General features: G+C 39.5%; 2 protein-coding genes across 5 annotated transcripts; one reads left to right on the top strand and one right to left on the bottom strand.

Annotated features, from left to right (window-relative positions):
• Nucleotides 1–1,458: 1,458 nt before the first annotated feature.
• dclre1b (DNA cross-link repair 1B) lies at nucleotides 1,459–9,349 on the bottom strand. The gene is made up of 5 exons (XM_003220498.4): nucleotides 9,120–9,349; nucleotides 7,314–7,513; nucleotides 7,062–7,227; nucleotides 4,557–4,739; nucleotides 1,459–3,747 (listed from the first exon to the last, which is right to left on the bottom strand). The coding sequence occupies exons 2-5, from the start codon at nucleotides 7,500–7,502 to the stop codon at nucleotides 2,594–2,596; spliced, it is 1,692 nt and encodes a 563-aa protein (XP_003220546.1). The 5' UTR covers nucleotides 7,503–7,513; nucleotides 9,120–9,349; the 3' UTR covers nucleotides 1,459–2,593.
• A 148-nt stretch (nucleotides 9,350–9,497) lies between these two features.
• ap4b1 (adaptor related protein complex 4 subunit beta 1) lies at nucleotides 9,498–25,800 on the top strand. Of its 4 annotated transcripts, none has more exons than XM_062979700.1 (11): nucleotides 9,498–9,777; nucleotides 11,300–11,460; nucleotides 12,048–12,272; nucleotides 12,994–13,124; nucleotides 13,674–13,821; nucleotides 14,866–15,362; nucleotides 16,630–16,713; nucleotides 18,338–18,441; nucleotides 21,358–21,565; nucleotides 21,888–22,172; nucleotides 23,656–25,800. In XM_062979700.1, the coding sequence occupies exons 2-11, from the start codon at nucleotides 11,348–11,350 to the stop codon at nucleotides 24,075–24,077; spliced, it is 2,217 nt and encodes a 738-aa protein (XP_062835770.1). In that variant the 5' UTR covers nucleotides 9,498–9,777; nucleotides 11,300–11,347; the 3' UTR covers nucleotides 24,078–25,800. The 4 variants fall into 4 exon arrangements, with proteins under 4 accessions (XP_062835770.1, XP_003220571.2, XP_008108063.2 ...); XM_003220523.4 differs by having other exon boundaries at nucleotides 21,885–22,172; XM_008109856.3 differs by lacking the exon at nucleotides 9,498–9,777 and adding an exon at nucleotides 9,810–9,955 and having other exon boundaries at nucleotides 21,885–22,172.
• The last annotated feature ends 1,000 nt before the right edge of the window (nucleotides 25,801–26,800 follow it).

The raw sequence follows: 26,800 nt of genomic DNA, 5'->3' as shown, positions 1-26,800 counted from the left end.
CTAATTTTAGGACACTGGAACCACATGTGATTATGTGACCCCAGATCTTTACATCTCCTCCAACATCTGTGTGATATTTTTAGTCATTCAGGATAATTGTATGGGTATTGACTACTATTAATGTAGTTTTTCGAACCCCTTCTTCGGTCGCTTTTGGGTGACATACTCAAGAAGAGTGACATACTCTGAGCCTAATCAGATTTCAACTGGACTGCCATTGCACTTGAACAAATTGTCCATTTCCATAAACACGCTCAATCAACTCCTTGTAAATAGCACCCAGATTCCCCTTCATTTGAAGGTTGTCTCCAGTGCATAACTTTTCATGGAAAGTTAGGAGCCTTGGAATCTAATTTATGATTAGGTGTGAAATGAAATAAATAATCTGACATTCTTGGAACCAAGTAAATGGGATATCAACCTGCCTATAGTTTTCATTTTCCCTTAGATGAAAAGGTCTTAAATATGAGAACATCTGTATTTCTCCCATTTTAGATGGATGGTGCAGAAAGTAAGGGCCTGTAAGAGGGCTCAAGCTGTGGTTTCCAAATGAGCAAAGAATTGCATAAAAATGGGGCTAGTCTATCTATATATATAAAAGAGTGATGGCATCATGGCGACTCACAAAACAACAAAAGTACAGGCCCCCCAACCTCAAAATTTGACAACACAACCCATCATCCACGCCTCAAGGTTGATACAACAAAAAGAAAAGAAAAATAAAGTCCTAATGAGAGGGAGAGCAATAATTTTTTAATCCAATTGCTGCCAGTTTAGAGGGCTAATCTCTGCCCACTTGGTTGCCTAGCAACCAAGGGACAGCCAGGTTTCAGTTAGGGGACAGGCAGATTTAGGCCTCACTTAGACTTCTTCCACAGATTATCTAATTTGCACTAGATTATATGGCAGTGTAGACTCAAGGCCCTTCAACACAGCTATATAACCCATTTATAATCTTATATTATCTGCTTTGCACTGGATTATCTTGACTCCACACTGCCATATAATCCACTTCAGTGTGCATTTTATACAGCTGTGAAGAAGGAGCCTCATATAATCCAGTTCTGAGCAGATAATATAAGATTAGAAATATACAGTAGAGTCTCACTTATCCAATGCAAACAGGCCGGCAGGATAAGTGAATATGTTGGATAATAAGAAGGGATTCAGGAAAAGGGATTCTGTCAAATTTGTTGTCTAACATGATGTTTTGGTGCTTAATTTGTAAAATCATAACTTAATTTGATGTTTAATAGGGTTATCCTTAATTCCTCATTATCCAACATATTCGCTTATCCAACGTTCTGCCGGCCCGTTTATGTTGGATAAGTGAGACTCTACTGTACTGTATTTACACATTTACGACTAAAATATCACAATTAATTTAAAAGACTGACTACAAAAACATTGATTATGAAAAGGCAGACTGCGTTGGATAATCCATTGTATAAGCGAATGTTAGATAAGTGAGATTCTTCTTTAATATGAAATAATTACTGGGATAGAATAATGCAGAACAATATAATCTCTAAAACCAGGACAGTAAATAAACAGGGGAATTCCACACAGGAAACAATCAGGGCCAGCTAACACCTCCCAACAAAGTATTCCCATCATCAAAGTCTGGCAAATCCTGTTTTCTCAGGGCCACAGACAGTAGACGCACATAAAATATCGCAAACAACACCACTCTGAAAACAAGGGAATTCCAGACAGGAAACAATCAGGGCCAGCTAACACCTCCCAACAAAAAATTCACTCAGGGAGAAAACAGCCAGGCTTTAAAGCTGCAAGGCCATTACATCCTAATCATTTCTCCTAATTGCAGCATTCATACTTGCCTCCAACAAACAAAAAAAACCAATCAGGAATATTGTATATTCACAACCTTTAGGAAATAATATCCCCTGATGGCGCAGCGTGTTAAAGCGCTGAGCTGCTGAACTTCTGGACCGAAAGGCCACAGGTTTGAATTGGGGGAGCGGAGAGAGCCCCCACTGTTAGCCCCAGCTTCTGCCAACCCAGAAGTTCGAAAACATGCAAATGTGAGTGCATCAATAGGTACTGCTCCAGCGGGAAGGTAACGCCACTCCATGCAGTCATCCCACATGACCTTGGAGGAGTCTATGGACAACGCCGGCTCTTCGGCTTAGAAATGGAGATGAGCACCAACCTCCAGAGTAAGACACGACTGGACTTAATGTCTGGGGAAAACCTTTACCCTTGACCTTAACTACCACCAATTCCTCAATACTTTATTTCCCATACCACCATACTTCGCCACAGCAACGCGTGGCCGGGAACAGCTAGTTATTTTATAAACTTTGAAAGGGGGTAGCTCTCCAGTGTGAGCAGTCCACTTAATGTTCATAGGAACTCCTAAGACTGCAAAATTTCTGAAAGGGTCAAGAGGCAAACCATCCTGCTTGTAGTTCTAGCTCTTCTTCTGAACCAAGTTGGTTGTGATTTATTTTCATTAACAATGAAGGATAAAATCTTACAAATTCAACTTGAAAAATGTAACACTAAAATTGTTCTGTCACTATTTGCTCTTGGAACTTGGTTCGTGGGCTTTGGGTTTTACCAGAGATTTTTATCTGAGCACAAATTTGCATTGGTCCACACCTGCAGACTCTTTCCCTCTTTTTAAGTAGTTTTCAACCTGCCAGTCAAAGTCATATACAGACCATTGCTTTCGACTGTTGAGTGGAGACAAATCGTATTCTGGGAGAAGGCTTCGTGAAGGCTGGTCACTGAGCAGCTGGAATGCTTCATACTTTAGTGTGAACTTGCCCGGCATCTCAGCCTGAAGAGCATGTAGTGATGCTGAGAGAACATGTTTTTCTGTGGCCAAATGGCACAATTTGTCCCTCCTTGCAGGGAACTGTCTGACTGTGAAACAGGCCTCCCCCTTTGACATTGATAAAGAGTTTGTTTGTGTTGCTTCTGGAGCAGTCTGACATTTTTGAGATTTATTGAAGTTGTCTAGCTTCTGTGTGGACGTCACACAAGGAGATTGCATTGGTAAAGTTTCTTGTTGGCTTTGAAGGGCTTTTGGTTCTGCCTCATTTTTCTCTTTCTCCTCCTCACATTCAACACACTCTTCTTTACAGGAAGACACACATCCTTTCATGGGTTCTGAGCAGCTTTGCTGGGGCATTTCTTCACTGCAGTCATTTTCAATGGGATGAATACATTCTTCTAAGGATTCAAACAAAACTCCTCTAGGCACATGGTGCATGGAAGTCTGTTTTTGCACCTTGAAGGGCCTTTCCCACTTCCTGCTACTTTGCATGAATCTTGTCACTGATTCAGGGACTCTGGACTCCAGAACGGAGCCATTCCAAGGTGTCAAATATTGCTGGAAATGTATCTGACATGTCTCACTTTTTACCACTGGGATTATGGAACAAGGCTTTAGCCAAGCTACAAACTCCAGCAACTCTTCGAAAGAGGAATGGTCTGAATAGGGTACAACATAAGCACCGGGATGGTTGATCTTCACTGGTCGGCTGGTGGGGAGAACGGCTATGGTTGGATGAATCTGATTCCAGCTGATCATAGTTGCTTGGCGGATTTCAGAAAAATCCACAGCGTGAATCCTCCCAGCCCATTCCTCAGAAGTAAACACATCATCCAATCCCAGCAGATGCATGATTTCCAGCCTCCGAGGACTCACTACAATCCAAGTGTGGAATTCGTGAGCCAGTTCTACCAAGAGGGATTCCCTTCCCAAAGTGTAGATACCTAGAAGAAAGCAGAGAACTGTAAGCATTTCAAATACAGGTAGTCCTTGGGTTGCAAACAAGACAAATTCTGTAGGTTTGTTAAGATGAATTTGTATGTAAGTTCGAACAGGTGCATTTTTAAGTGTAACTCCAGCCATTTTTATTTTTTTTAGTTTTGGGTAGCATAGGAAAGGGCTAACACCCCAGTGGTGTTTGGTTTGCTGTCTGTGCTCGTTTGGGAGATTTGACCTCATTTTCTCTCCCAGTGATAACTGGAGTTTGAAAAATTTGGCTTGTAGAAACAAGGTTTGGTGATAAAACTTCAGCAAATAAGCCTTTTCCCCATGATAACTCTTACAGAAGAGAATTTATCTTCCTAGGGGTAGATTCCCTCTCACTTCCCATTGCCTAACCTGTGCTCTTATCTATGAGTTGTTTGTAACTCAGCGCTGCCTGTGCTAGACAGCCTGATTTTATTACATTCAATCTCTGGAGTGAAATGCCCTAAGCTGACGTTACTACACGTGTTTCTGATATAGTAACTACAGTTTAACTGACAACCTCTTACTTCAGAGTTCGATCTGGAACATAACCCCTTCAATAAATTCCATATTCTCTCTAGACTGCGTCTCTGAATCAACAATAGGAATTTGGGCCATTAAGTGTTAGGTTCCACATTAGCCAGTAAAGCCAGTGAGTGAGAAGATTGCAATTCAATAACATCTTGAGAACAACACGTTTCTCATCTTATGTAGGTCACTGTCCCAAAGATTCTCTATCTCAATGAAACAGTGCAAAAATTCTTCTGAATCTATTAATGTTTCTTACCAATCTTAACGAGGTGAGATGGATGGGCCCTAATCACTTCTTTGATTTGTTCAGTTGCTGTTTCTCTGGATGGTAAGACAAAACTAGGATAGCAGTTGGTATTGTCCAGGTACAAGGTGTTGATAAGCTTTTTATTCTTCAGAGCCTCCTCCTGCTGCATGTTTGGAGAGTAGCGGAAATCACCTAGAGAGAAATGAAAGTTCCCTTCTTTGGTTACTGTTACAGAAAGTCATGCAGTTAATTTATTAATTGATTTATTGTTGCAACAGGTTTGTGTGGCTTGCTTATGGAAGACAAGTGCTACTTATTTATAACTCTGTGGGGATTAAAATTTTCTTTTTTCACACTCCAACCAGTACACCAGACAAAATATCCCTGACCTATACAATTTGTTCAGGTGGTATCTAATTCTGAGAAGAATTGTTAAAATGGATAAGAGCATGAGTAATACATGCTGGGAGTGTGGCAAAGAACATTTCCCCCATGTGGTAGACCTAAAGCAAAACAGTTTTGGAACTCAATGCAAGAACAACTGCAAAAAAAAATAAATCAAAATTACAATTCAACTGAACCCTGAACTACAGAATGGACAAGTGAAATCAACAAAGGCAAAACCATTACAATACATGATAATTTGGGTGAGAATGTTATTTGCAGAAAACTAAAAAATGCCAACCGCAGAAAAGTGGATTTCACAATTTTTTAATCTGGCAGAAATCGATAAATTAACAATGATGCTCTGAGGAAAAAACACAAAACAACTACAAAAGGGACGGGGAACCATTTCTAAAATTGCTCAAAAGAGAACACTCACAACTATGGATAGAAGGCTTTGAATAAGACTGAACCAGGTAAAATTTCATCTCAAAAATTATCTAGGAACAAGATTAGCCAGGGAGTCTAATCTAGTGTTACTATCTTCGAAAATACCCTGTATACATCTTCAAAGTAATAATGTCTCTTGCCTAGGAAACAGGAAATCAACAGATTCATAAAATAATAGAGTTGGAAGAGACCACATGGGCCATCTGGTGTCATCTGCAAATTTGACAAGTACGCCCTCAAAGCCTTCATCCAAGTCATTAACAAACAGTACTAGGCCCAGGCCCGAACCATGCGGCACCCCACTAGTCACTTTTTTCCAGGATGAAGAGGAACAATTAGTGAGCACTTTTTGGGTTCAGATGCTTAACCAATTACAGATCCACCGAACAGTAATATTATCTAGCCCACATTTAAATAGTTTGTTTGTAAGAAGGTCATGGGGGACTTTGTCAAAGGCCTGACTGAAATCAAGATATGCTACATCCTCAGCAGTTCCTGCATCTACCAAGCTTGTAACTCTTATCGAAAAAACAGATAGGATTAGTCCAGCATTACTTGTTTTTGTGACATCCATGTTTATCTTTAGTGATCACAGCATTCCTTTCTAAGTGATGGCCTTAATGATCCTTAATGATCTGCTCTAGAATCTTCCCTTGATATTGAAGTCCGGCTGACTGGATGGTAATTGTTTAGGTCCTAATTTTTTCCCTTCTTGAAGATAGGGACATTTTCCCTTCTCCGGTCTGCTGGAACTTCTCTCGTTCTCCAAGAATTCTCAAAGGTGGTTCTGAAATTACTTCTGCTAGTTCCTTCAATGCCCTTGGATGTAGTTCATCTGGCCCTGAAAACTTTGATTTGTTTAGAGTAGCCAGGTATTCCTTGCGTATTTCTTTACCTATTTTGGGTTGCATATCCCCATTACCTTGTCTGTCCCATATTGCTCAAGTTGAACACTTATTTCCTTATGGGAGAAAACTGAGGCGAATAAGATATGTTGAGTAGTTTTGTCTTTTCCCTATCTCCTGTCAGCATTTCACCACCCTCTCTAGGAAGAAAACCAAAGGGGAGGGACGGGAAGCAAGGGCACCAATGTATTGCATTATATCTTGACCAAAATGTGTAACATTTGCAATGCAATTATGGTAAAAATAAAAAAATAAAAAGACTATGTTTTTAAAGTCTATTATTATAGGCAAGCTTGGAAAATCACCTTTAAAAAAAGTAATTTGTTATTATTTGTTTTAGTGTTCAAAAAGTAACTAATTACTGCTACTTTTTAAAGGTAATTCTTTCCTTCTTGTTTTGCTCATTACTTTTTTGTTGCATTTCAGGGGTTTTTTTTGTTTGTTTTTTTTACAAAAAATTGAAAAATCTCCTGCTAAATGCCACTTTAAATACTTTGAAACCAACTTTAAAATGTTATTTCTACCACATGAAGTGGTACCTTCATTTCCACTTATTATGCTATTTTTGAAAGTCAACCTCATTCTAACTCACTGTTATCTCCTTACTTCCAAATTCTATTTATAAGGTGCCTTCTATGAGACAGCTAAAGGTTGTAATAAAAATGTTTGTATGGAGGGACAAACAAAGAAGCCGCAGAACTGGAACACAGAAGGCAATAAAAGCTCAACTCTAACATGAGAACTTCCTGTCTCTTGTGAACAGTGAAGTCCATACCTGTGTATAGGATGATTCCAAAGTAGCCTTCAAAAAGAAACATGACAGATCCGGGACAGTGATTAGCATCAATCAAGGTCACTGTCATGGTCTCTTTCCCAATCTCATCCAAGGCCAAGACATGGCTCTCTCCCACTTCTAGAGGATGGATCCATTGCTCACTCACCTAGAATTAAAATGAAGGCATGACAGTTAATGATAGGCCTCTCTGTGTGAAATGGGAGAAGACAACAGATCTGTGCCTAAGCGTACCTTCAGCTTGAGACGCAGGATTTGGCCAGTAAGAGGAGAACAATAAATAGGCCGGTTCCAGGTACTGGAGAGCCCCACTGTGTGGTCCGTGTGCATATGGGAGAGGAAGAACAAGCGGGCCTGGGCAGCTTTCCTGATATTCCAGAAGTCCACTGCGATGGGTGTTCCGGGAATCAGAGTCCCATTCATCCCTCCAGGTCCTGCAAAAACAAGAGGGAGAAATTGGAATATTCCTTCGTTATTGCTTTTTTCATGGAAAAGGTTGGAGTGGGTTGGAATGCTAACAGCGTTCAATAGAAAACAATGAACGAGACATGAATATGTATATCCAGAATGAATATATGAGAATTAAGGATTATAAATGGAACCAAAAGCAGGCTAATAATAGGGTAATATTCTTATTGGTATCCACTGCTAACTGCAAATGAAGAAAAATAATGTGAGAATGGGGTAGCACTGCTTGCTAATTAATCCTCAATATTTATTCATGGCAAATCCCAGTGAATTAAATGAGAGGTGAATTCAGGACAGGTAGTCCCTGAGCTACAAGCATCTGACTTACATCTCATAGTGAAGAATGGGGGTGAGACAACAGGTAGTGATATAAATCTACCCCCCAGAAAGGAAATTCACTCCTGAAAGAGTTATCATGGGGAAAAGGTGTCTCCAGTGTAACGTTATCACCAATCCTTGTTCCCACAACAAGCCACATTTTTCAAAATCCAATTATCACAGGGACAGATAGTGAGGTGAAATCTTCTCAATGGGCAGACAGCAAAACAAATCTCACAGGGGTGTTAACCCTTCCCTATGCTATCCAAAAGTTATGTGTATGTGCATGTGCGCTCGTATGTGTGTGGATATATATATATATATATAGAGAGAGAGAGAGAGAGAGAGAGAGAGAGATACACTTACAAAATGTACCTGTTCTTGGGACTGCTTGTATATATTTATTAGGAAGTCAATCTCATAGCAAGGATGAGGAACATTTTTGACACCTGGGACGTGAAATTCAACACATGGCCAAAGGCTCCTGAAAGCTTCTGCAGCCACATGACTTGTGATAGACCCAGTGCATCCCCATAGTGCTATTTCCGGCTGTTAGGAATTGTGTGAGTTGAAGTCCAAAAGACCTGAAGTCCAAAAGACGGACATTGTAGGGGGCTGCAGGTAAGCACCCAAAGAGCAATACTCTGGAAGCTATGCAGGACCAGGCCTGGTTAATACTTGAAGGGGAAATCGCCAAACGGATGCCAAATGCTGTGGGTGGTATTGTTTATCCCACCCGAGTTTCCCATTACATGCAGCATTATCTACCTCACCCACAGGTTTTACAATTTCCGCACTTCGCACTTTGGCCCAGCTCGCCCTAGTTTACATTTTGTACTGTTTTCATACTTTATGTTACCATTTTTATGTTTTCTTTTACTGTTATTGTATAAGCATTTTTACCGGATGTTGTTGTGTGTCTTCTTTGTATTTTATTTTGTTTTATTAAAATTGTTTGGGCATTGCCCCATGTTAGCCGCCCCGAGTCCCTTTGGGGAGATGGAGGACGGGTACAAAAATAAAGTTGTTGTTATTATTATTATTTCAGAGGAAGGAATACGGTTATGTATGGTCTGCTACAGAAGGTGGTGGCATCAAGCCAACTGACGCCACTGTAAAGGGGAGGGTGTTACCATTGTAACCTTCCCCTGAGGCTGAAAGAGTGTGACCCAATGCTGGGATTTGATCCCTGGATTCCCGGAGCCACGTTTCCTGCCTCGACAGCCCTCTCCCATCCCAAAGGCAGGAGCTTACTGTCAGCGTTGCAGAAAATGTGGGAAGCGAGAGAAGAGAGGGTCTCCGAGGTGGCAAAACGCCTTCCAAGCGCCTCCTTTGCCGTCTTGGGAGAACCAGGCCTGGATCTCACACGGAAAGAGACCGCAAAGCTTCTTTTCCCGCCAAACAGGGATCTCTATAGCTTTGAAAAACTTCCCGCGCCTAAGCGCCACAGCGCCCCCTGTCGACGCGATCCTCCCTTGCTTGCCAAAGGGATTGCGCCTCTCGCGAGTGGAGAGAAGAGCGCGACTCCTCGGGGCAACACGCATGCGCCGAATTCTCCACCCTGTTGGGAATGGTCAATACGCTGAATTGGCCCGGTTGCTACTGCGCATGCGTGGAGCACATGCGCAGTACCACAACATTGCCCTCGACTTCATTTGTACTACAATTCCCAGAATTCTGCAAGTTGTGGTTTTCAAGTCAGTTCTGCTAAGCTCAGATTTCCTTTCGTCTTGAGTTCGGGAATCTGTTCAGTGTAATTTTCTAAAATAAAAAAATAAAGTAGATCTATTTATTATCGGTTAACCTAATATAAAACAGTCATTTTCAGGCTCATTGCGATGCCATCTTGCGAGGCCTGAGGGAAGGACCTGAACGGGACTAGGCCGCGTCCTCCCTTCACTTCAAGCAGAAGGTAATGGGAAAGAAGAGAAAGAATGGGCTTTCCGAGGGAAAAGTATTTTTTTTTTCATGTGGGAAAAGTGCTATATATTTTAGGTTTTTAAAACGTGACCTGAAATTGTACACACAGAAGATTGCCAATTGAACGTATTGTGTGTTGTCGAAGGCTTTCATGGCTGGAATCACTGGATGTGAGTCACTTAGGATATTGTCAAACACCTAGGCTATTTGTGGATTGCTATGAGTTTTCCGAGCTGTATGGCCAAGTTCCAGAAGCATTCTCTCCAGACGTTTCACCCACAACTATGGCAGGTATCCTCAGAGGTTGTGAAGTCTGTTGGAAACTAGGCAAGGGGGAAAGTGTTTTTACTGTACATCAAGGGAACCCCTGACCGCATAGGGAAGCTGATGGAGAAACACAATCTACAAACTATCTACAGCTCCACTAAGAAAATTCAGCAAATGCTACGTTCAGTAAAGGACAGGAAGGATCCTCTCAGCTCTGCAGGAGTCTACTGTATACCATGCAGCTGTGGACAAGTCTATATAGGCACCATCATTGCCCAAACATGAATCAAGCAACATGAAAGGAACATGAAAGGCACTGCAGACTTAACCAGAGACGTCAGCCATAGCAGAGCACTTGATGAACCAACTTGGACACAGAATATTATTTGTGAACACAGAAATGCTCGACCACTCTTAACAACTACCGTGTCAGACTACACAGAGAAGCCATTTAAATCCACAAACATGTGAACAATTTCAACAGAAAGGAGGAAAACATGAAAATGATCAAATCTGGCTACCAGTATTAAAAAAAACCCTAAAATCAAGGCAGTAAAAAAAAAAAAGAACAACACTCAGAAGACAGGGGAATTCCAGACAAGAAAAAATCAGGAGCAGTTAGCACTTCAACAAAGGATTCCCCCAGACAGGAAGCAGCCAGGCTTTGAAGCTGCCAGGCTATTAAACGCTAATCAAGCTGGCTGATTGCAACATTCACACTTTCCTCAAACAGACAAGAGTTACTTCTCCCACCCTGGACATTCCACAGATATATAAACCCCACATGCCTAGTTTCCAAAAGACCTCACAACCTCTAAGGATGCCTGCCATAGATGTGGGTGAAACGTCAGGAGAGAATGCTTCTGGAACATGGTCATACAGCCTGGAAAACTCACACCAAACCAACTAATTGTGTATTTCGAAGTTTTGTATGCTCAAATAGCTCATAACAATACATAGCAGACTTTGCCACATGAATCAGTCCTCACTCTGATTACATTTATGCAAATACTGGTATTTCAGAGCTCAGGTGCATGCAGAAATCCTTTTGTGATCCTTTTGCTGGCACATCACACTTTTGTCCTTGTGGTTTATGTACCTTCAGGCTTATGGCCTTTGTTAAACTAAATACGTACATTGATGTCAGTAAAATCATTGTTGTCATCATCATAATTGATACATTGTGGAGAATTTCAAGCGGAGAGTAGATTACTACCCGACACATTTACTCTTTGTATCTATAACAGAAGGTTCTTCAATGTTCAAAACTTCTGGGAGCCCAGATTCTCTTCAAAATGCCATACCTTGGATCAGAGGATGCTCTGAAGGAGCTGAAGAGAGCACTGTCTAACCCACATGTACAAGCTGATCGCCTCCGCTATAGAAATGTTATTCAGCGTGTGATCAGGTCTGTACCTTTGTACAATATGCCAAATACTTGTCTAATAGACTTTGGAAAATGCTAAGGGCTTAGAGTCAGTAGTATATGCTCTAATAACTTTGACACACACACACACTGGGCATGGTTGCTATTGTAATATGTAAATTGTTGTATTAGAGAAAGGGATAACTGCTATATTCTGTATCTGATTCTTAGCCATTAAATAAAATATACCAGAATGTAAACAGTAGTATTTGGTCAAAGAGTCAAGATCTGCTGCTCTGCAGCTCCCCACCTCCTCTCTCTCTTTCTTATACTTTTCTTCTTCACTTTCCTTGTTCTTTTAGATAATTTTGTTTGAAATGCTTTTTAAAAAAAAGTTTTAACTGAAACTTTTCTTTGGAGTAGTTTGTTTGAACTGTTTATGTTGAAACTGAAGCTTTTCTCTGAATATTTTATGTACATTCATACTGATTTTATTCTTCTTTTCCTAATATGACCCAAAATTACATATGGTTTATACATGGGTACTGACCATTCCCGGGGTTTGTTATGATTTAAAGGTACCATAATATGTACTCACATATTTACATGCTTTTACCACTTATTTTCAGGCATATGACCCAAGGTATAGATGTCTCTGGGGTCTTTATGGAGATGGTTAAAGCTAGTGCCACTGTGGATATTGTTCAGAAGAAGTTAGTTTACTTGTACATGTGCACGTATGCTCCACTGAAGCCTGATTTAGCTCTCTTAGCTATCAATACTCTATGCAAAGATTGCTCAGACCCAAATCCTATGGTTAGGGGCCTGGCCCTGCGCAGCATGTGCAGTCTCAGGTAAGGTCACTGTTGGGTTTGGAAGTAATGTGGTGCTGTTTGCCTTGATCTTCACTATAGACACACAAGATGAACTGTTTTGCATTACTAAATCAAATACGATTTGTATTACTTAATAAATCTCATTAGCTCAACTTTTCATAATAATTCTTAAACTGGTGCTTAAATTTTGGCAGTGGTACATGAGCATAAGTACGTTCTTTACATTCGTTCTGGAATCTGCAGAGCCCATGAAAAGAAGATGCATTCTGAACGCAGGCCTTGTGGCAGCAACACCTGGCCTCATTTTTGTACTTTTCCGTTTCTAATTTTTTATTTTGCATGGCCTGAAGGAGAGTTCTAAAGAACTCAAAACTTTTGTTTTATTTGCATCTTAGTCTTGATGATGTTATTGCACAATTGCATTTTGTTTTTGTTTTTTGTCCTTTTAAAACTAGCACATCCTTTGTATTTATTTTTCTTTACCAAATGTTCTTGGAAAATAAGGAATTTAGAGGAGTATTTTAGGACGACTGTTTCTCTGACTAGAATTAAGCTAATTTAAAGGAATGTGCGCATAGAATGGGAATCATTTTTTAATCTGTTTCCCTCTTGGACTCAAAGCAGCACCATCCTGAAGGCCTTAATTAAATGTCTAAGTATGTATATTAAAGAAGTGCTGTGTAAATGACATTAAAAAAGAATTCAGTTCTTGAGCCTGATACACTTCCAATGTTTTCAGGATGCCTGGCATACAAGAGTATATCCAACAGCCAATCCTGAATGGCCTGCGAGACAAAGCCTCCTATGTTAGGAGAGTAGCTGTTCTTGGATGTGCAAAGATGCAGAAACTCCAGGGAGACTGTGAAGTGGGTAAATATGCATATGCAAATATGTTTCTTTCCCCGTCTGTTCAGTCACATGTAACATTTGAATAAATGTGTAGACAGTTCAGTTTGATGCTGCAGTGCAGGGATCAGGGCATGATCTTTTAAATTGATGTTTAGGTTTTTATTTGGTTTGGATTTTAATACATTTGTTTATTTATCGATATGTATATGTGGCATCAAATTGTTGCCTTTGTAAAGCCACCCTGAATCCCCTTCGGGGTGAGAAAGGCAGGGTACAAGTGTGGCAAATAACTCAATCAATGATGCTTAGCATAGTTTTATTGAACACAGATTTCTCTGAAGCTAAGTCAGGAGGCCACCTTCACAGACATTTTCTTGAGTGAAATTATCCTCTGCTCACTTGGATACTTTCTGCAGTCATTTGGCAACTGTCCTTCTGACAAAGCTGTTGTATTATTGGATTGACTGAATTCTTTTGGTGGTAGTTGCTTATGTGTGCATCACAGTATGATAACTGCCTGGAGGAGCAGCACGCCTAGAGCCAGGTATCTGACTTCTGTTGTTTTCACAGATGGTGCACTAGTGAATGAATTATATAGTTTGCTTCGTGACCAGGATCCTATTGTGGTGGTGAATTGTCTGCGGGCCCTTGAGGAGATTTTGGCACATGAAGGAGGAGTTGTCATCAACAAGCCCATTGCCCACCATCTTCTTAATAGGTATGGTCTTCCCCAAACACTTCTGTAAATTCTTCCATGTTTAGTTTGTAGAAATCTGCTTCTCAACTACAGTATACTTTGGGTCTTCACAGTTGCAGTATACTTGTAATGGCTTTAAAATGTCAACTGTCTGCTTTAGAAGTGGTCTGCAGTATCTAATGAAGTGAATTACACATATTTCAATAGAATAACTTAGAGCTTTAAAAAGGTGGTTTAAAAATTAAAACAGTATCATGGCTTGTTTTAATGAAAAACTACTGCAGATTGAGTAGATTTTATTTGGAATTCCAAAATACTCCAAAATTGTCAACATGGATGGTTGAGATAATGACACCTTAGCTTTCTGGTCATCAAATGTACACAGACCTTGTTTCATGCACAAAGCTATTAAAAGTATTGTGTATAAAATTGCAGGGTTTGTCAGTTTGTATATATATTTGTTTAAATAAAGGAGATGGTTGGCTTGCAGATTGCAGTGTTCCTGGGTAACACTTGATTGCTAGTCTGGTTTTAAAATTATGTTGCAGGTATCAACTGGTCAATCAAACAGCCACTCTTTAAACATTAGTTTTAGCCAGGTTTTGGGTGAACATTGGCACTGATCATATGATGCTGGTGATATAACCATGTAATTCTGTTTATTCCTGCTGGGAACATTTCTAAGGAAAGACGTTTTCAGTTGCTTACTTTGTGAAGCCATTTCCACTCCACAAAGATCTCTTCAGTGTTTGGCATGGCAGAGATCGGATTGAAGACCTCTAGTGTTCTGTTAGTTCCTTGTTCTCTCATACAGACACTGAGTGCATGCACATTTATCTTTTTGACAGTTTAGTTTTAGAATTTGCCTTCTGACGACACTCATTAGAAGCCAAATCTTGTTACCTTATTAAAACTACATGGGCTGAAGAGTTAAATTTTCATAAACAATTTCATTTCTGTTCAAATATATTTATAGCTAATATTTAGATATGGTCTTTTGATCTACCATCTATGAGGGAAAGGCAAGCTATAAATTTACAACATTGGTTTTGGTTTTTCTGACAGGATGCCTGATCTAGACCAATGGGGCCAGAGTGAGGTACTGACCTTTCTTTTGCGCTACAAACCCCGCAGTGATGAAGAGCTCTTTGACATCCTTAACTTATTGGATAACTATCTGAAGAGTAGCAGCTGCAGTGTGGTCATGGCTGCCACTAAACTCTTCCTTGTGCTGGCTAGAGACTTTCCACATGTGCAGACAGACGTCCTCGTGAGAGTGAAGGGCCCGCTCCTGGCTGCTTGTACTTCTGAAAGTAGAGAGCTCTGCTTTGCTGCTCTGTGTCATGTGCGTCAAATCTTAGACAGCCTTCCTGGCCACTTCAGCAGCCATTACAAAAAGTTCTTCTGCTCTTACTCAGAACCATATTACATCAAGTGCCAGAAAATGGAGGTGCTGTGCAAACTGGTGAACGATGAGAACATACAGCAGGTGCTGGAGGAACTGAGGGACTACTGTACAGACATCTCAGCAGAACTTGCACAGGGAGCAATCTTTGCCATAGGTAGGAGCAATATCAGGGTTATAGGCTAATGAATACAATTCTCTATCTGCTGATTTCTTAGGGACTGAAAAAAAGAGTAAGAAATTCATAAAAGTTATCTTTTCCATGGCTGAGGTTGTGTTTCACAACTTGGCTCATACTATAAGACTGAACAGGCCAACATTTGAATAATATTTTGAATTGGGTTGGCATGAATTGTGCCATCTTTGGTTCTGGCAATACCTGGCTTCTCAGTGGTGTCTACGTTGTCAATTTAACCCTGAGGTAAGTATATTTCAAATTGCAGTCACCTATTTTATGTTTGATCTGAACAGGAATTTAGGGGCGTTAGACCTCTTTTCAAGATGAATTTAGCTGAAATTTGGTCCGTCATTAATACACACATCATTAATAACTTAAGAAACCAGTGTAGTGCAGTAGTTTCATTGTTGAGCTAGGACTCTGAAGACCAGGGTTCAAAACACTGTAAACTTACTGGGTCTTGGCCAAGTCATACTCGCTTGGCTTAAGAGAAAGCACTAGCAAACATCAAAATATTGTGAAGAAAGTCCTGTGATAGGTTTGCTTTAGGGTTTCCGCAAACTGGAAATTACTTGAAAACACACAATAGCAGTGACCTATATTTGAACTTCAGATGCCTGTCACAGATATATTAAACTTTTTATAATGCAGTTTAGTGGCATTAGCTTCTACTAATGTAATGCAGTAGAAACTTTGTTATCAACTACAGTTTTCTACTTTTCTCATCCTAACCAGACTGGTTTATACGTTCTTAATTTATACAAAGTACTTCCCCCACCTTTGAGGTGATCAGTTACAGCCGCCCTATTAACTGATCATTTTCTCTGATCTCTGCTTAAAGCTCATACAGGTGTTTATATGGTTGTATTTCTGTGTCCAAAGATGCAATTCATTATTGGTTGTTAATATGTGCCATTAGTGAGTTAAGGCACTGCTAAGTGCATTTGGGAATTATATGCCCCCTTTTTTGTTCTGTAGGTATCATGATTGTTGTTGTGAGCCTTCAAGTCATTTCCAACATACAGTGACCCTAAGGTCCTATCATGGAATTTCTTCTTCAAAATCACATTCTTAGCAACAACAAATAAGTTAGGACAGTTTGGGCTTGAAAAAAAAATGAAAGAATCTATTGAGGAAAGAAGTTCTTTCTTCATGATTCATCTCCACTCTAATAAGTGCTGACAGTATTAGAAATAATGTTTTTTGTCTGTCTCTATATTAAAGTTTTGCATTGTGGTGTTTGTAGGAAAGATAGCAAGGACCTATACAGAGCAATGTGTAAGAATCCTAACAGAGCTTCTTGAGTTGAAACAAGAGCATATAACTTCAGGTAACTTACATTTTTTCTGATTGAGTTTTGGTCTGTGTGTTACCTGTTGGATAATCTTTACAATACAATTTTGCCAGTGCTATTACAGATTTTTCTCTTTAATCTGTTCTTGCTTATGTCTTTTTAATAGGGCCACTCTGTATTAATTAATCCAAATTTTAGATATCAGCTAAACTAGATTTCAGAATACATTGACATACTTAGGAACTCTGAAAGTTTTTGAGTACTGTATCTGGATTGCTTCAAGCATTTATTTGCATGATTGAGCTTGTTATTCCAGATGGCATAGAAAAAGCATGTATCTTCCCAGCTGCTACCTCAAATCTGAAATCTCTTAGACCTTAAATTATTTTATCAAATAATGGCTTGTAGTCTGCCACAAAAATAGCAAGCCACTGTCACTAACTGTTTGAAGTATTTGAAAAGTGGAATTTGGACAGTTAAAAATTTTTAAAATGTTTTTATCAATTATGCAATGCCTTGAGGACTCTGATGGGTTGCAAGGATAAATAAATGCATTGAAATAAATTAGTAAAGTGAGAAATCAAAGAAAACTTTCAACTGGTATCTGAATGCAGTGATGCATTGGTTGGAGACTAAAAGCTGTGACATTTTGTTGTTTATTCATTCAGTTGCTTCCGACTCTTCATTACCTCAAGTGGCGTTTTATCAAACAAGAAATGATTCCAGTTGATCAATAGAAATGCTGGTCAGGTCTGGTTGTGTAACCTTTTTTAAGGAGGATTGCTCCCTAGAAAAGGTTTGAGATCTGCAGTCTAGATGGGTTTCTGGCTTCAAGTCTGGTACTATACTGTCAGGTAGTTGTACATTTGCTTTGCTTCAACTGATGCACCATTTGCATTCCTTTCAGGGGAAAGCAAGTGTGGACACTGCTCCATATACATTTATGTTATAAAATCCAGATTAGAATCTTACAGTATTCTTGAGGCTAGCCTTGCAATGTATTTTTAAACTGCAGGCGGTACTAAGATTCTGAACCAAAATAATTTCTGTTTCCCAACTTTATATCCATATTGAGACAATATTGTTTAAGTTTCATTTGCTTCTGATTAATTTCCATACTCCAGTCAACATGCTATTTCTATAAAGTTCTGGAATACTTATGATGAAGTTATTAGAAAGACTTCCTCTTCCTCAGTAAACCTACCAGTCATTTGCGGTCTCCATTAGAGATCCATGCTTTACTTTCTGGGAACAAAGGAGATGCAAGTGGTAGAGAAAGAAGACAGCACTGTAATTGGCTTATCTTCCTTCTCAAGGATAGATGGGCCCCTAAGAATCATAGAATCGTAGAGTTTGAAGAGACCACAATTGGCCATCTGGTCCAATCCCATTCTGCATTGTAGGAAGACACAATTTAAGCACGCCCAACAAATGGCCATCTAGCCTCTTCTTAAAAGCCTCCAGAGAAAAGACTCCACATCTAAGAGAGCACATTCTTATGGGAGACAAGAAATTAAAATATTGTTGTCGAACCTGGTTCTTAATATATTTTAATATTGCTGACTGTTTCACTCTGGATTTTACTGCTTTCTATTTTGAAACATTACTGTCGCAGTTCCTTATATAACCCCCCCCCCCCCCCCCCAAATTTCCTTTATAGCTGTAGTGCAGGTATTCCGTGACTTGGTGTGGTTGTGTCCACAGTGTACAGAGACTGTGTCTCAGGCTTTGCCTGGCTGCGAAGAGAATATCCAGGATAGTGAGGTAAGCAGAAATTGTGGATGACTCAATTGAGGCTATTTTAAACACTCATGTCAGACAGCAAGTTGAGAAATGCAACTTTGATATAAAGTTGTAAATAAAACCCTTATATTTTTCCAACAAAAAATCCATGACCTAATATGGTGCAATTTGTATGTGTACCTCTTGAGTATATGATAGAATTCTATTTTATCTATTAGGATTTTATCAGAGACTGAAAGGGAAAGAACTACACGATTTTCCTTTCTATTAAGACTGTATGCCAGTGTTCAGATGTACAGTCTACATGGGTTGACTCTTGAAGGTTTTAGAACTCTAAAAAGATCACATAGGGAGATATGGTTCTTCAAAAAGCCTAGGTCTAACTCATATATGACTTTGTAGGTTCTCACCAGCACTTTAAACTGGGCCCAGAAACAGACTAGCAGCCAGCATAGTTGCTTCCTCAAGGGAATTTATTGTGTGTTCTCTGTAGCCAATCCCCATTAAAAATCTGACTGGAATTCCTTGGTCAATTTAAGTTTCTAAGCCCTTATCAAAGGCAGCCCATGTAGAACGTATTGCAGGAATCCAAACAGGGTCTAACTAAAACATGTACTACAGTGGCTAGATCAAACTTCTGCAGGAATAAGCATAGTTTGCACACTAGCTTTAATTGTGCAAATCTACCCCTGATCACTTCTGAAACTCAGAACTAAATCCAGAAGTACAGTAGAGTCTCACTTATCCAAGCTAAACGCACCGGCAGAAGCTTGGATAGGCGAATATCTTGGATAATAAGGAGGGATTAAGGAAAACCCTATTAAACATCAAATTAGGTTATGATTTTACAAATTAAGCACCAAAACTTCATGTTATACAACAAATTTGACAGAAAAAGTAGTTCAATACGCAGTAATGTTATATTGTAATTACTGTATTTACGAATTTAGCACCAAAATATCACGATATATTGAAAACATTGACTACAAAAATGGCTTGGATAATCCAGAGGCTTGGATAAGCGAGGCTTGGATAAGTGAGACTCTACTGTACCACCAAATCTGCATCTTCAGGGCTGGAGCCCTATTCCAAAATATGTCTTTCAATTGGCCTCTGTCAATCTGGATTTAGTTCAGTTTTTTTCATTCTCCATTTCATTATGGATGCAAGTTCTGGCTTAGCACAGCTTTCTTAGTATTAGGTGGAAGAAAGTAATAGAACTGAGCATCATCAACATCCTGGTGACACCCATCCCCAAAATCTGGACAGACCCTCGTGGCAGTTTCATGTGTATATTAAGTAGCTATAGGGAAAAAATTCAATCTGAGGAACTCCACAGGCCAGTAGTCAAAGGAGTCCAACAGGAAACCCCCTGCCTCACCTTCTGAGAGCATCCCTCCAGGAAACAGAGTCCTGTAAAATACTGCCCCCAAGCCTTATCCAAGCAAGACGATCTAGAACAGTGGTTCTCAACCTGTGGGTCACCAGCTGGTAAACTAGCTGGGATTTCTTGGAGCTGTAGGCCAAAACACCTGGGGACCCACACGTTTAGAACCGCTGATCTAGAAGGATACCATGGCCAGTATCGAAAACCATCGATAAGTTCAGTAGAACCAACAGGAACTGCACAGCATATCGGGAACATATTTCTTACATGTCCCCAAATGGAAACTGTAAAACCAGTTCTGTTCCATAGACCCCCAGAACTGAAAGGCCAGGCTGTTTGCACCTATATCTGTAGAAATGTTTCCGGCCCCAAACTATATCAGCGGTAATTCCTTTTATTTCCAACTTCAATACAGAACTCCTGACTTTCTACAAAGAACAATTGCTTATTATTTCCAAACAACTACAATTTTTTTTAAAAAAAAGGAAAATATCATTTTTTTAAAGGGAAGCACCAGCAGTAGTTGCTGTTGCAGTAATATACCTGCTTTTTCACTTGAGAAAGGACAAAGTCCAGAACAAGTTTGGTATTAAACAAAAAACTCAAAGCTCAGTGCCAACACAATTTGCATTTACATCAAGATTAACACATCTTCTCATGTTAGGAAGCCCTCAGTGACAAATGAAGGCCTGTTCGTTTGCTGAGTCATTTTCCTCAATTACATTTCTCAAGGTTCATAGTGCCAGTTGCCCTTCACTTCTTGATTTCTTGGACCTACTTTTGCTGTAGCAAAGTGCTTTTGAGGTACTGAAAGTGAGAAGCAGCATTTAAAAAATTGTGTAACATCCACACCACAAATTCAAAAAAAAAATAAAAATCAGCCAGAGAGCTTTGATGCATCCTCAGATTTTTAAATCCAGGATTCTGTAGGATGCAGCCATGACAATGAATATGGTACTCAAATGTTATCACCAGACAAGGAGATGAGTGTCTTCTTCAGTGTGTATCTCTTTGATATTTCTTTACTTCTATTTCAATGTATTAATGAAGAGGAAAGGTTTTATGTTGATGCTATTGGATCTCTCTTTGGTGTCACACTCTTTTCTTCACTTAGGCATCATCATATGTACAAAAAGATCGTTTTATAAGTGTAACTTGGTCTGGTAATTTTCTGGCCTGATATATTATTTCAGAAACATGTGTACTCCTTTGTTTTTTAATTCACTATTGTATTATTGTATTAATATTTGTTGTTTGATTGGTACTTTATTAACAAAAAAGCTAATAAAAATGTTCTCAGCCTTCACATTAAAAAAAAACCTAATTTTTTTAACTTGATTCTAATTTTTACACCAATTGGCATCAGAATTGTTAACTGGGTATATGATGAGGCCCTGTCTGTCAGCTCACTTCACAGTATGCTCTAATCTACACATATTGATGATTTTCTCAGCATGTCAGTTTAGTTGCATGAACTTTGTCTCAGCATTGCTAAATATGAAATCAAGTAAAGCAGTTTTGATTCTGAGGTGTTTGGTTTCATTTCACAGGGCAAGCAAGCATTAATCTGGCTTCTGGGAGTGCATGGGGAGAGAATTCCCAATGTCCCTTATATCTTGGAAGATTTTGTCGACAATATAAAATCAGAGACATTCTCAGTTGTGAAGGTGGAGTTGCTGACAGCATTGGTACGCCTCTTCATAGCACGTCCAGCTGAATGTCAAGATATGTTGGGCCGATTGCTTTATTATTGTATAGGTAAGGATATTCTTTCTAAGATAGGTTCTATATCATGACAAAGATAATGATAATTGTGGTGGGGAGTGACCATAGTAATTATAGGTTACTGAAAATTGTGTGACAGAATTGCTCCAGCTTCAAAAATCCATAAATGGCAAAGCCAGACCAGAGTTTAAACATTTGCTACACATTTCTTTTGCTTCCTTGCACTGCTTGTGGCAAATTTACCAAATATAGAAATAAGAGCACTACAAGTAGTAGTGTAATATGTCTTAATTTTGAATTGAATGAATATTGTGCTCTTTGTTGTGAGCAAAACTATTCTTTTTCATCTAAGAAGAGGAAAGAGACATGACAGTTCGGGACCGTGCTCTGTTCTACTATCGTCTTTTGCAAGCTGGCATGGAGGAGACAAAAAGGGTTCTGTGCAGCCCCACATCTGATCACTCTCTACGACTTCTGGAAGAACAGGCCGAAAGCTCTGTGAATCTGTGGGCCTCTGACTTCAACACTTTGGTACCCATCTATGGCAAAGAACAATGGACAGCTATGACAGCTAGCCAGGTTTTGACTGATCTTCATCACGCTGACTCCCCTTGTGAAGACGCTTCCACAGTGGGCAAAGGTAAAAAAAACTTCAATTAGCTGTCAGCCTCTTATCTCAGCTTTCTGATCTCACTTTGCCCTTAATTAAAAAAAACCAAATTTCCAATGAGAAATCGTGCTTTAAGCATCTAGTTCAGCTAGATTGGTTTCAATTATGCCTATTCAGTCTAGAGCAGTTTCCCAATTGTGTGTTACGACACATTAGTGTGTTGGCTACAATGTATAGGTATGTTGTGTGAATGTAATGAGAAGTGACAAAAATCTCAGTAATGTATGTTGTTATCTACTCCCCTGTTCAAGGAGCTCCATTGGCTGCCGTTTATTTTCTGAACCCAATTCAAGATGCAGGTCATTACCTACAAAGCCCTAAACGGTTCGGGACCCACCTACCTTCGTGACCGCATTTCCCCCTATGAACCTGCAAGATCTCTTCGCTCGTCGGGGGAGGCCCTCCTCTCGCTCCCACCACCCTCGCAGTCGCGGTTGGTGGGGACGAGGGAGAGGGCCTTCTCCGTCGTGGCCCCCCGGCTCTGGAACTTGCTCCCCAGGGAGATCAGGCAGGCCCCTACCCTCCTCTCCTTTCGGAAGAGCCTGAAAACATGGCTCTTCCAGCAGGCCTTTGACAACTGATCTAGTAAGATCGACCTGTTACCTTTCCATTATTAGTCCTGTATTTACACCTCTGCTAGCACTTTGAAGGCTATGACAATTTGGATAACCACCCCTCCCTGATGATATCAACATAACTAGCACCTTTGGCCCAGTTTCCCTAGATTTTATCCAAGACTTTATCATTACGTTTTTTGTATGTGATTTTTATATGACTTTTTTATTGTTGTTTGATCTGTTTTATTGTCTTGTTTTTATATTGTCGATGACTGGGCTTGGCCCCATGTAAGCCGCCCCGAGTCCCTTCGGGGAGATGGGGCGGGTATAAGAATAAAATTATTATCTTACAAAGCATGTATTTTAAAAAATATAAATGAAAGGCTCCATAACATATGTTATGTCCCCATATAATTCATTATTACAATTTATGTATATGTATCCATGACTTACAACCTCTAGTTTGCTAATAAAAATGAATTACCGTGTTGCAAAATGATGTATGTTTAAAAAGTATGTCACCAGCATGAAATGTTTGAAAAGCTCTGCTCTACATGCTTGGAAATCTTACCTTTGTTGCTGGGATGCTTTTTCTTTTCTTTTCTTTTTGGGGAAGATTTGGTTCTCTAAATTTGAGAACAACTCAGGGGACTCACAGCCCTGAACATAGCTTGTTCCACTAGTATGCTCTCTTTGTGTTGCTTATAATGATACCCCATTTCTACTATATTTATCCCTTTCTCATCTTTCTGAGAGGCTCTGGCAATCAAGGGTAAATGAGCTAGTGCTTCTCAGTTTTTGTCCTTGGTTGTTTATGGCTTTGTAGTTTGAATTATAGCTTTGTCATTGGTATGAAGCATGCAGTGGTTCATGTTTTGTTTCTTCTTCCTTTTCAGCACCCCCAGTGACAGAAGATAAGGAGAAAGCTCATTCTGATAACAGTTCAAGCGACCTTATTCTAATGCCCAGCGTGTGTCTGACTGCTGAGCAGTTTGAGAGGACATGGATAAATCTAGATGTGGGCTGCCAGCAATCTGTACCCTGGCAGGAAATGGTGCCTCCAGACGCTATACAGGCTGCATTGCAGGTTGTTCATATCCAGACCATTGCAATGAGTAAAGCTGGTTCCCAGCTGTGGAAGGCCTATCTGGCAGCCCAGGATGACACTGGCTGCCTTTTCCTGACTGAATTGCTGCTTGAGATTGGAGGAATAGAGATACAAATGTTGGTGAAGCAAAGTGACAACAAGCCTGAAGTGCTGCAGGCCTTTGTCTCAGTCTTGAAGACTGTGCTTGGGACAGTAGCAGGACTAACATGAACCTTTTTAAACTTCCGTTATTAATCATAGGTGGGAAGATCCAGTATGATTAACTTTACTGTATTCTTCAGGTTAAAGTTTTATGAATTGCCAGTAAAGCCTTTGCACAACCCTTTGTCCCAAGAGTGATAGGAATCAATGATGCCAGTGAGCAATTTACTGGTTTGTGGGGGAAGCTCTGCAGGCACTAAGTCTCTTTAAGATCTTTAGGGCTCGATGTTTTAATAATGAACAATTAACTCAAAAGTTACACCAAAATGGAAAAGAAGCCAGGTAAAGCAAAAAAAAATTATTAAGAAAACAGAAAAGATAGAGGTAGAAACCCAACAACCCTACCCCTGAGCAGCCTAAGGATGCTGTGAGTAAAGGAGCTTCAGACTAACACACACATTAATTCCCTCCCCCTCTCTCTCTCCCTCCCCCTCTCTCCCCCTCTCTCTGATGTGAAGAAAAGTCCAAATAAGACAGAGAAACAGGTTCTGGGTGAAGAGGACTTTAGACATTTCTGCAGCTCTTTGCTTCTGTAGAAAATCCATCTGGAATCTTTCCTTTTCGCTGAGGTCTCTGCCTTTGCTTTGCGCTTATATAAATCTCTTCCCTCTGCCTATATTTAACCTGTTCCTAATTTGTGGACTGTCATTTGGAGTGAAAGAAACACCTTTAGCTGAGGCAAAACATAGCCTTAATGAAGAAAAGGGTCTGTGTGCAAAGGGCAGATATAGACATGATCTCTCACTCTGTGGTCATGACTTCTAATGATTCTTAGATGTCCCTCTGGTGAAAGTAATTGAGTTGCCACATGGGAAAAAGTGTAGCCACTTATAGTTGTAACATTCTGAGCCAATTTTGCAAGATACCTCATTTATTAAGAGTAAAAAATAATTAAGTACTGCTTGCTCTATTGAATGCAACTAGACCATTTCCTTCCTTGCCAGGAAGAGGGAAGGGATTTCATAGAAAAATTCCAATTTGTATTTTTAAAATAAGACTTGTATTCTTCAAAGATGGTCATGGATCCAGGAGAGAATATTTCCTATACCTGATCTCTTGTTGTTCAGAATATGGTATCTTTCTGCCAAAAAGACTGCAAATCATATTTATCAAGCGTAGCTCATAACACTATGCATAAGGAAACATAGTTTATAAACTATGGAAATAGTCATATGTTATCCAGACTTTATGGGAACTTTATTCTAAATAACTTAAGGAGAAAAGGGCTGATTAGATTTCAATTGCGGCTGGAGTAGAGTGTTTCAAAAGGTTCAACAACAGTTAAAAACTGATGATGCTTTAATTCGGGGGTGAGCAACCTTGTGTCTGTCAAGGATTGCAGTCCATCACACTTAAACTACTGAAAGCTGTATGTTGGTACTGCGTGCAGGCCATGGTAAAAATGGGTGGATCACTTTTTTCTGCTATAACGTTTTCTACTTTCCTTGCCAGTGGAGTGGACAGCAAAAGGCAGATTACTCTTGTCAGAACTCTGTACTTCTGATTCCTTGCTGAAAGCCAGAGCATTGATTGCTTGCTGTCATGGCTAGAAGGGATCCCAGAAGTTGTAATCCAAAAAATTAATATTTTTCAATAAGAGTTACCTAAGGAATTGATATTTATTTTTAGTATTAGTCACCACTTTAAAAGTAAATAGAAAAGAAAAAAACGGTTATGTAACCAAACCAAAAACAGTAGCAGCAAAGGTGATAAAAATAAAAGTGAAACTTCATTCATGGGGTTGTGTGTTTTACGAGAAATCAGGAGTTGTAGAAGAAACGCTGGGTTATTAAAAGAAATGATGTATAAGATATCAGCTCTATCTTCAGAAGAGGCTATCAGTGTCCAAAAGATGACAGTAGAAGTCATCTCTCAATTATTCATAGTTTATTAGATATTGCTGTTAGTCTTGATTCTAACGTATTATCCTGTTGTAGTGCTCCCTTACTTATCGTGGGGGTTACATTCCAGGACCACCCGCAATAAGTGAAAATCCGTGAAGTAGGGACACTATTTATTTTAATATTTATACATTATTTTAGCAGTTATAACTATTTTAAGTCTTTATCAACCAATCGTGTGTTGATAAATCGCCCCCTTCTCCTCCTGTTGCCACTTGGGATCCTTTTCTCTCCCTTAGGCTGTAAATTGTAATTTTTTATTATTTATAGTAGACTTTTAGAGTTTATTGAAAAACTGCGAAACACTGAATCTGCGAAAAGTGAACTGCGAAGTAGTGAGGGAACACTGTATACACATGGAAAGAATTTATCACAGCCTGAAAGACATACAACAACCCAATTTATCACATTGTTTGCATTTTCCTAAGATGCTTTTCACACATGGAATTTCAGGCTAAAAACGAAGTGAATTCAGCATTTTGGTGGGATCTGCTTGAACTGTGTTTGTCTTTGTACAGGGTTTTTTTGTCTGACGCTTTATTACTGGTTTTGGTTATTTGTATCAAACAAAGCAAATGTTCTTATCCATTGGAGGACTATTCTGTTCTAGGAAAACAGGTTCAGTGCATTTTTGGAAGAAGCTTTCAACTGTACTTACTATCACATGCACACAAATTGAGCCATGTCAAACTAGTTTACATACTTTCATTTGATTCTATACCAACATTATTCTTTACCAGTATACAATGCCAATTATGAGGCCTTATGTTGTTCCCTATCAGCACTTAATTACTTGCAACCTCAGTTCAGAAATACAGTAGAGTCTCACTT

Source organism: Anolis carolinensis, chromosome 4, assembly GCF_035594765.1.
Source record: "Anolis carolinensis isolate JA03-04 chromosome 4, rAnoCar3.1.pri, whole genome shotgun sequence".
NCBI lineage: Eukaryota > Metazoa > Chordata > Lepidosauria > Squamata > Dactyloidae > Anolis > Anolis carolinensis.
Note: the sequence above shows the minus strand (reverse complement) of the source record. Positions and strands in the feature narration are given on the sequence as shown.

Bases quoted from the DNA above. Each gene is read 5' to 3' on its own strand.
- dclre1b (XM_003220498.4), bottom strand. From the start codon at position 7,502: ATGAATGGGACTCTGATTCCCGGAACACCCATCGCAGTGGACTTCTGG. The intron at 7,228-7,313 runs GTACGCTTAGGC...TTTTAATTCTAG, and splicing joins TCCTGCGTCTCAAGCTGAAG to GTGAGTGAGCAATGGATCCA. The intron at 4,740-7,061 runs GTATGGACTTCA...ATTTCTCTCTAG, and splicing joins TGGAATCATCCTATACACAG to GTGATTTCCGCTACTCTCCA.
- ap4b1 (XM_003220523.4), top strand. From the start codon at position 11,348: ATGCCATACCTTGGATCAGAGGATGCTCTGAAGGAGCTGAAGAGAGCA. The intron at 11,461-12,047 runs GTCTGTACCTTT...ACTTATTTTCAG, and splicing joins GTTATTCAGCGTGTGATCAG to GCATATGACCCAAGGTATAG. The intron at 13,125-13,673 runs GTAAATATGCAT...TTGTTTTCACAG, and splicing joins CCAGGGAGACTGTGAAGTGG to ATGGTGCACTAGTGAATGAA.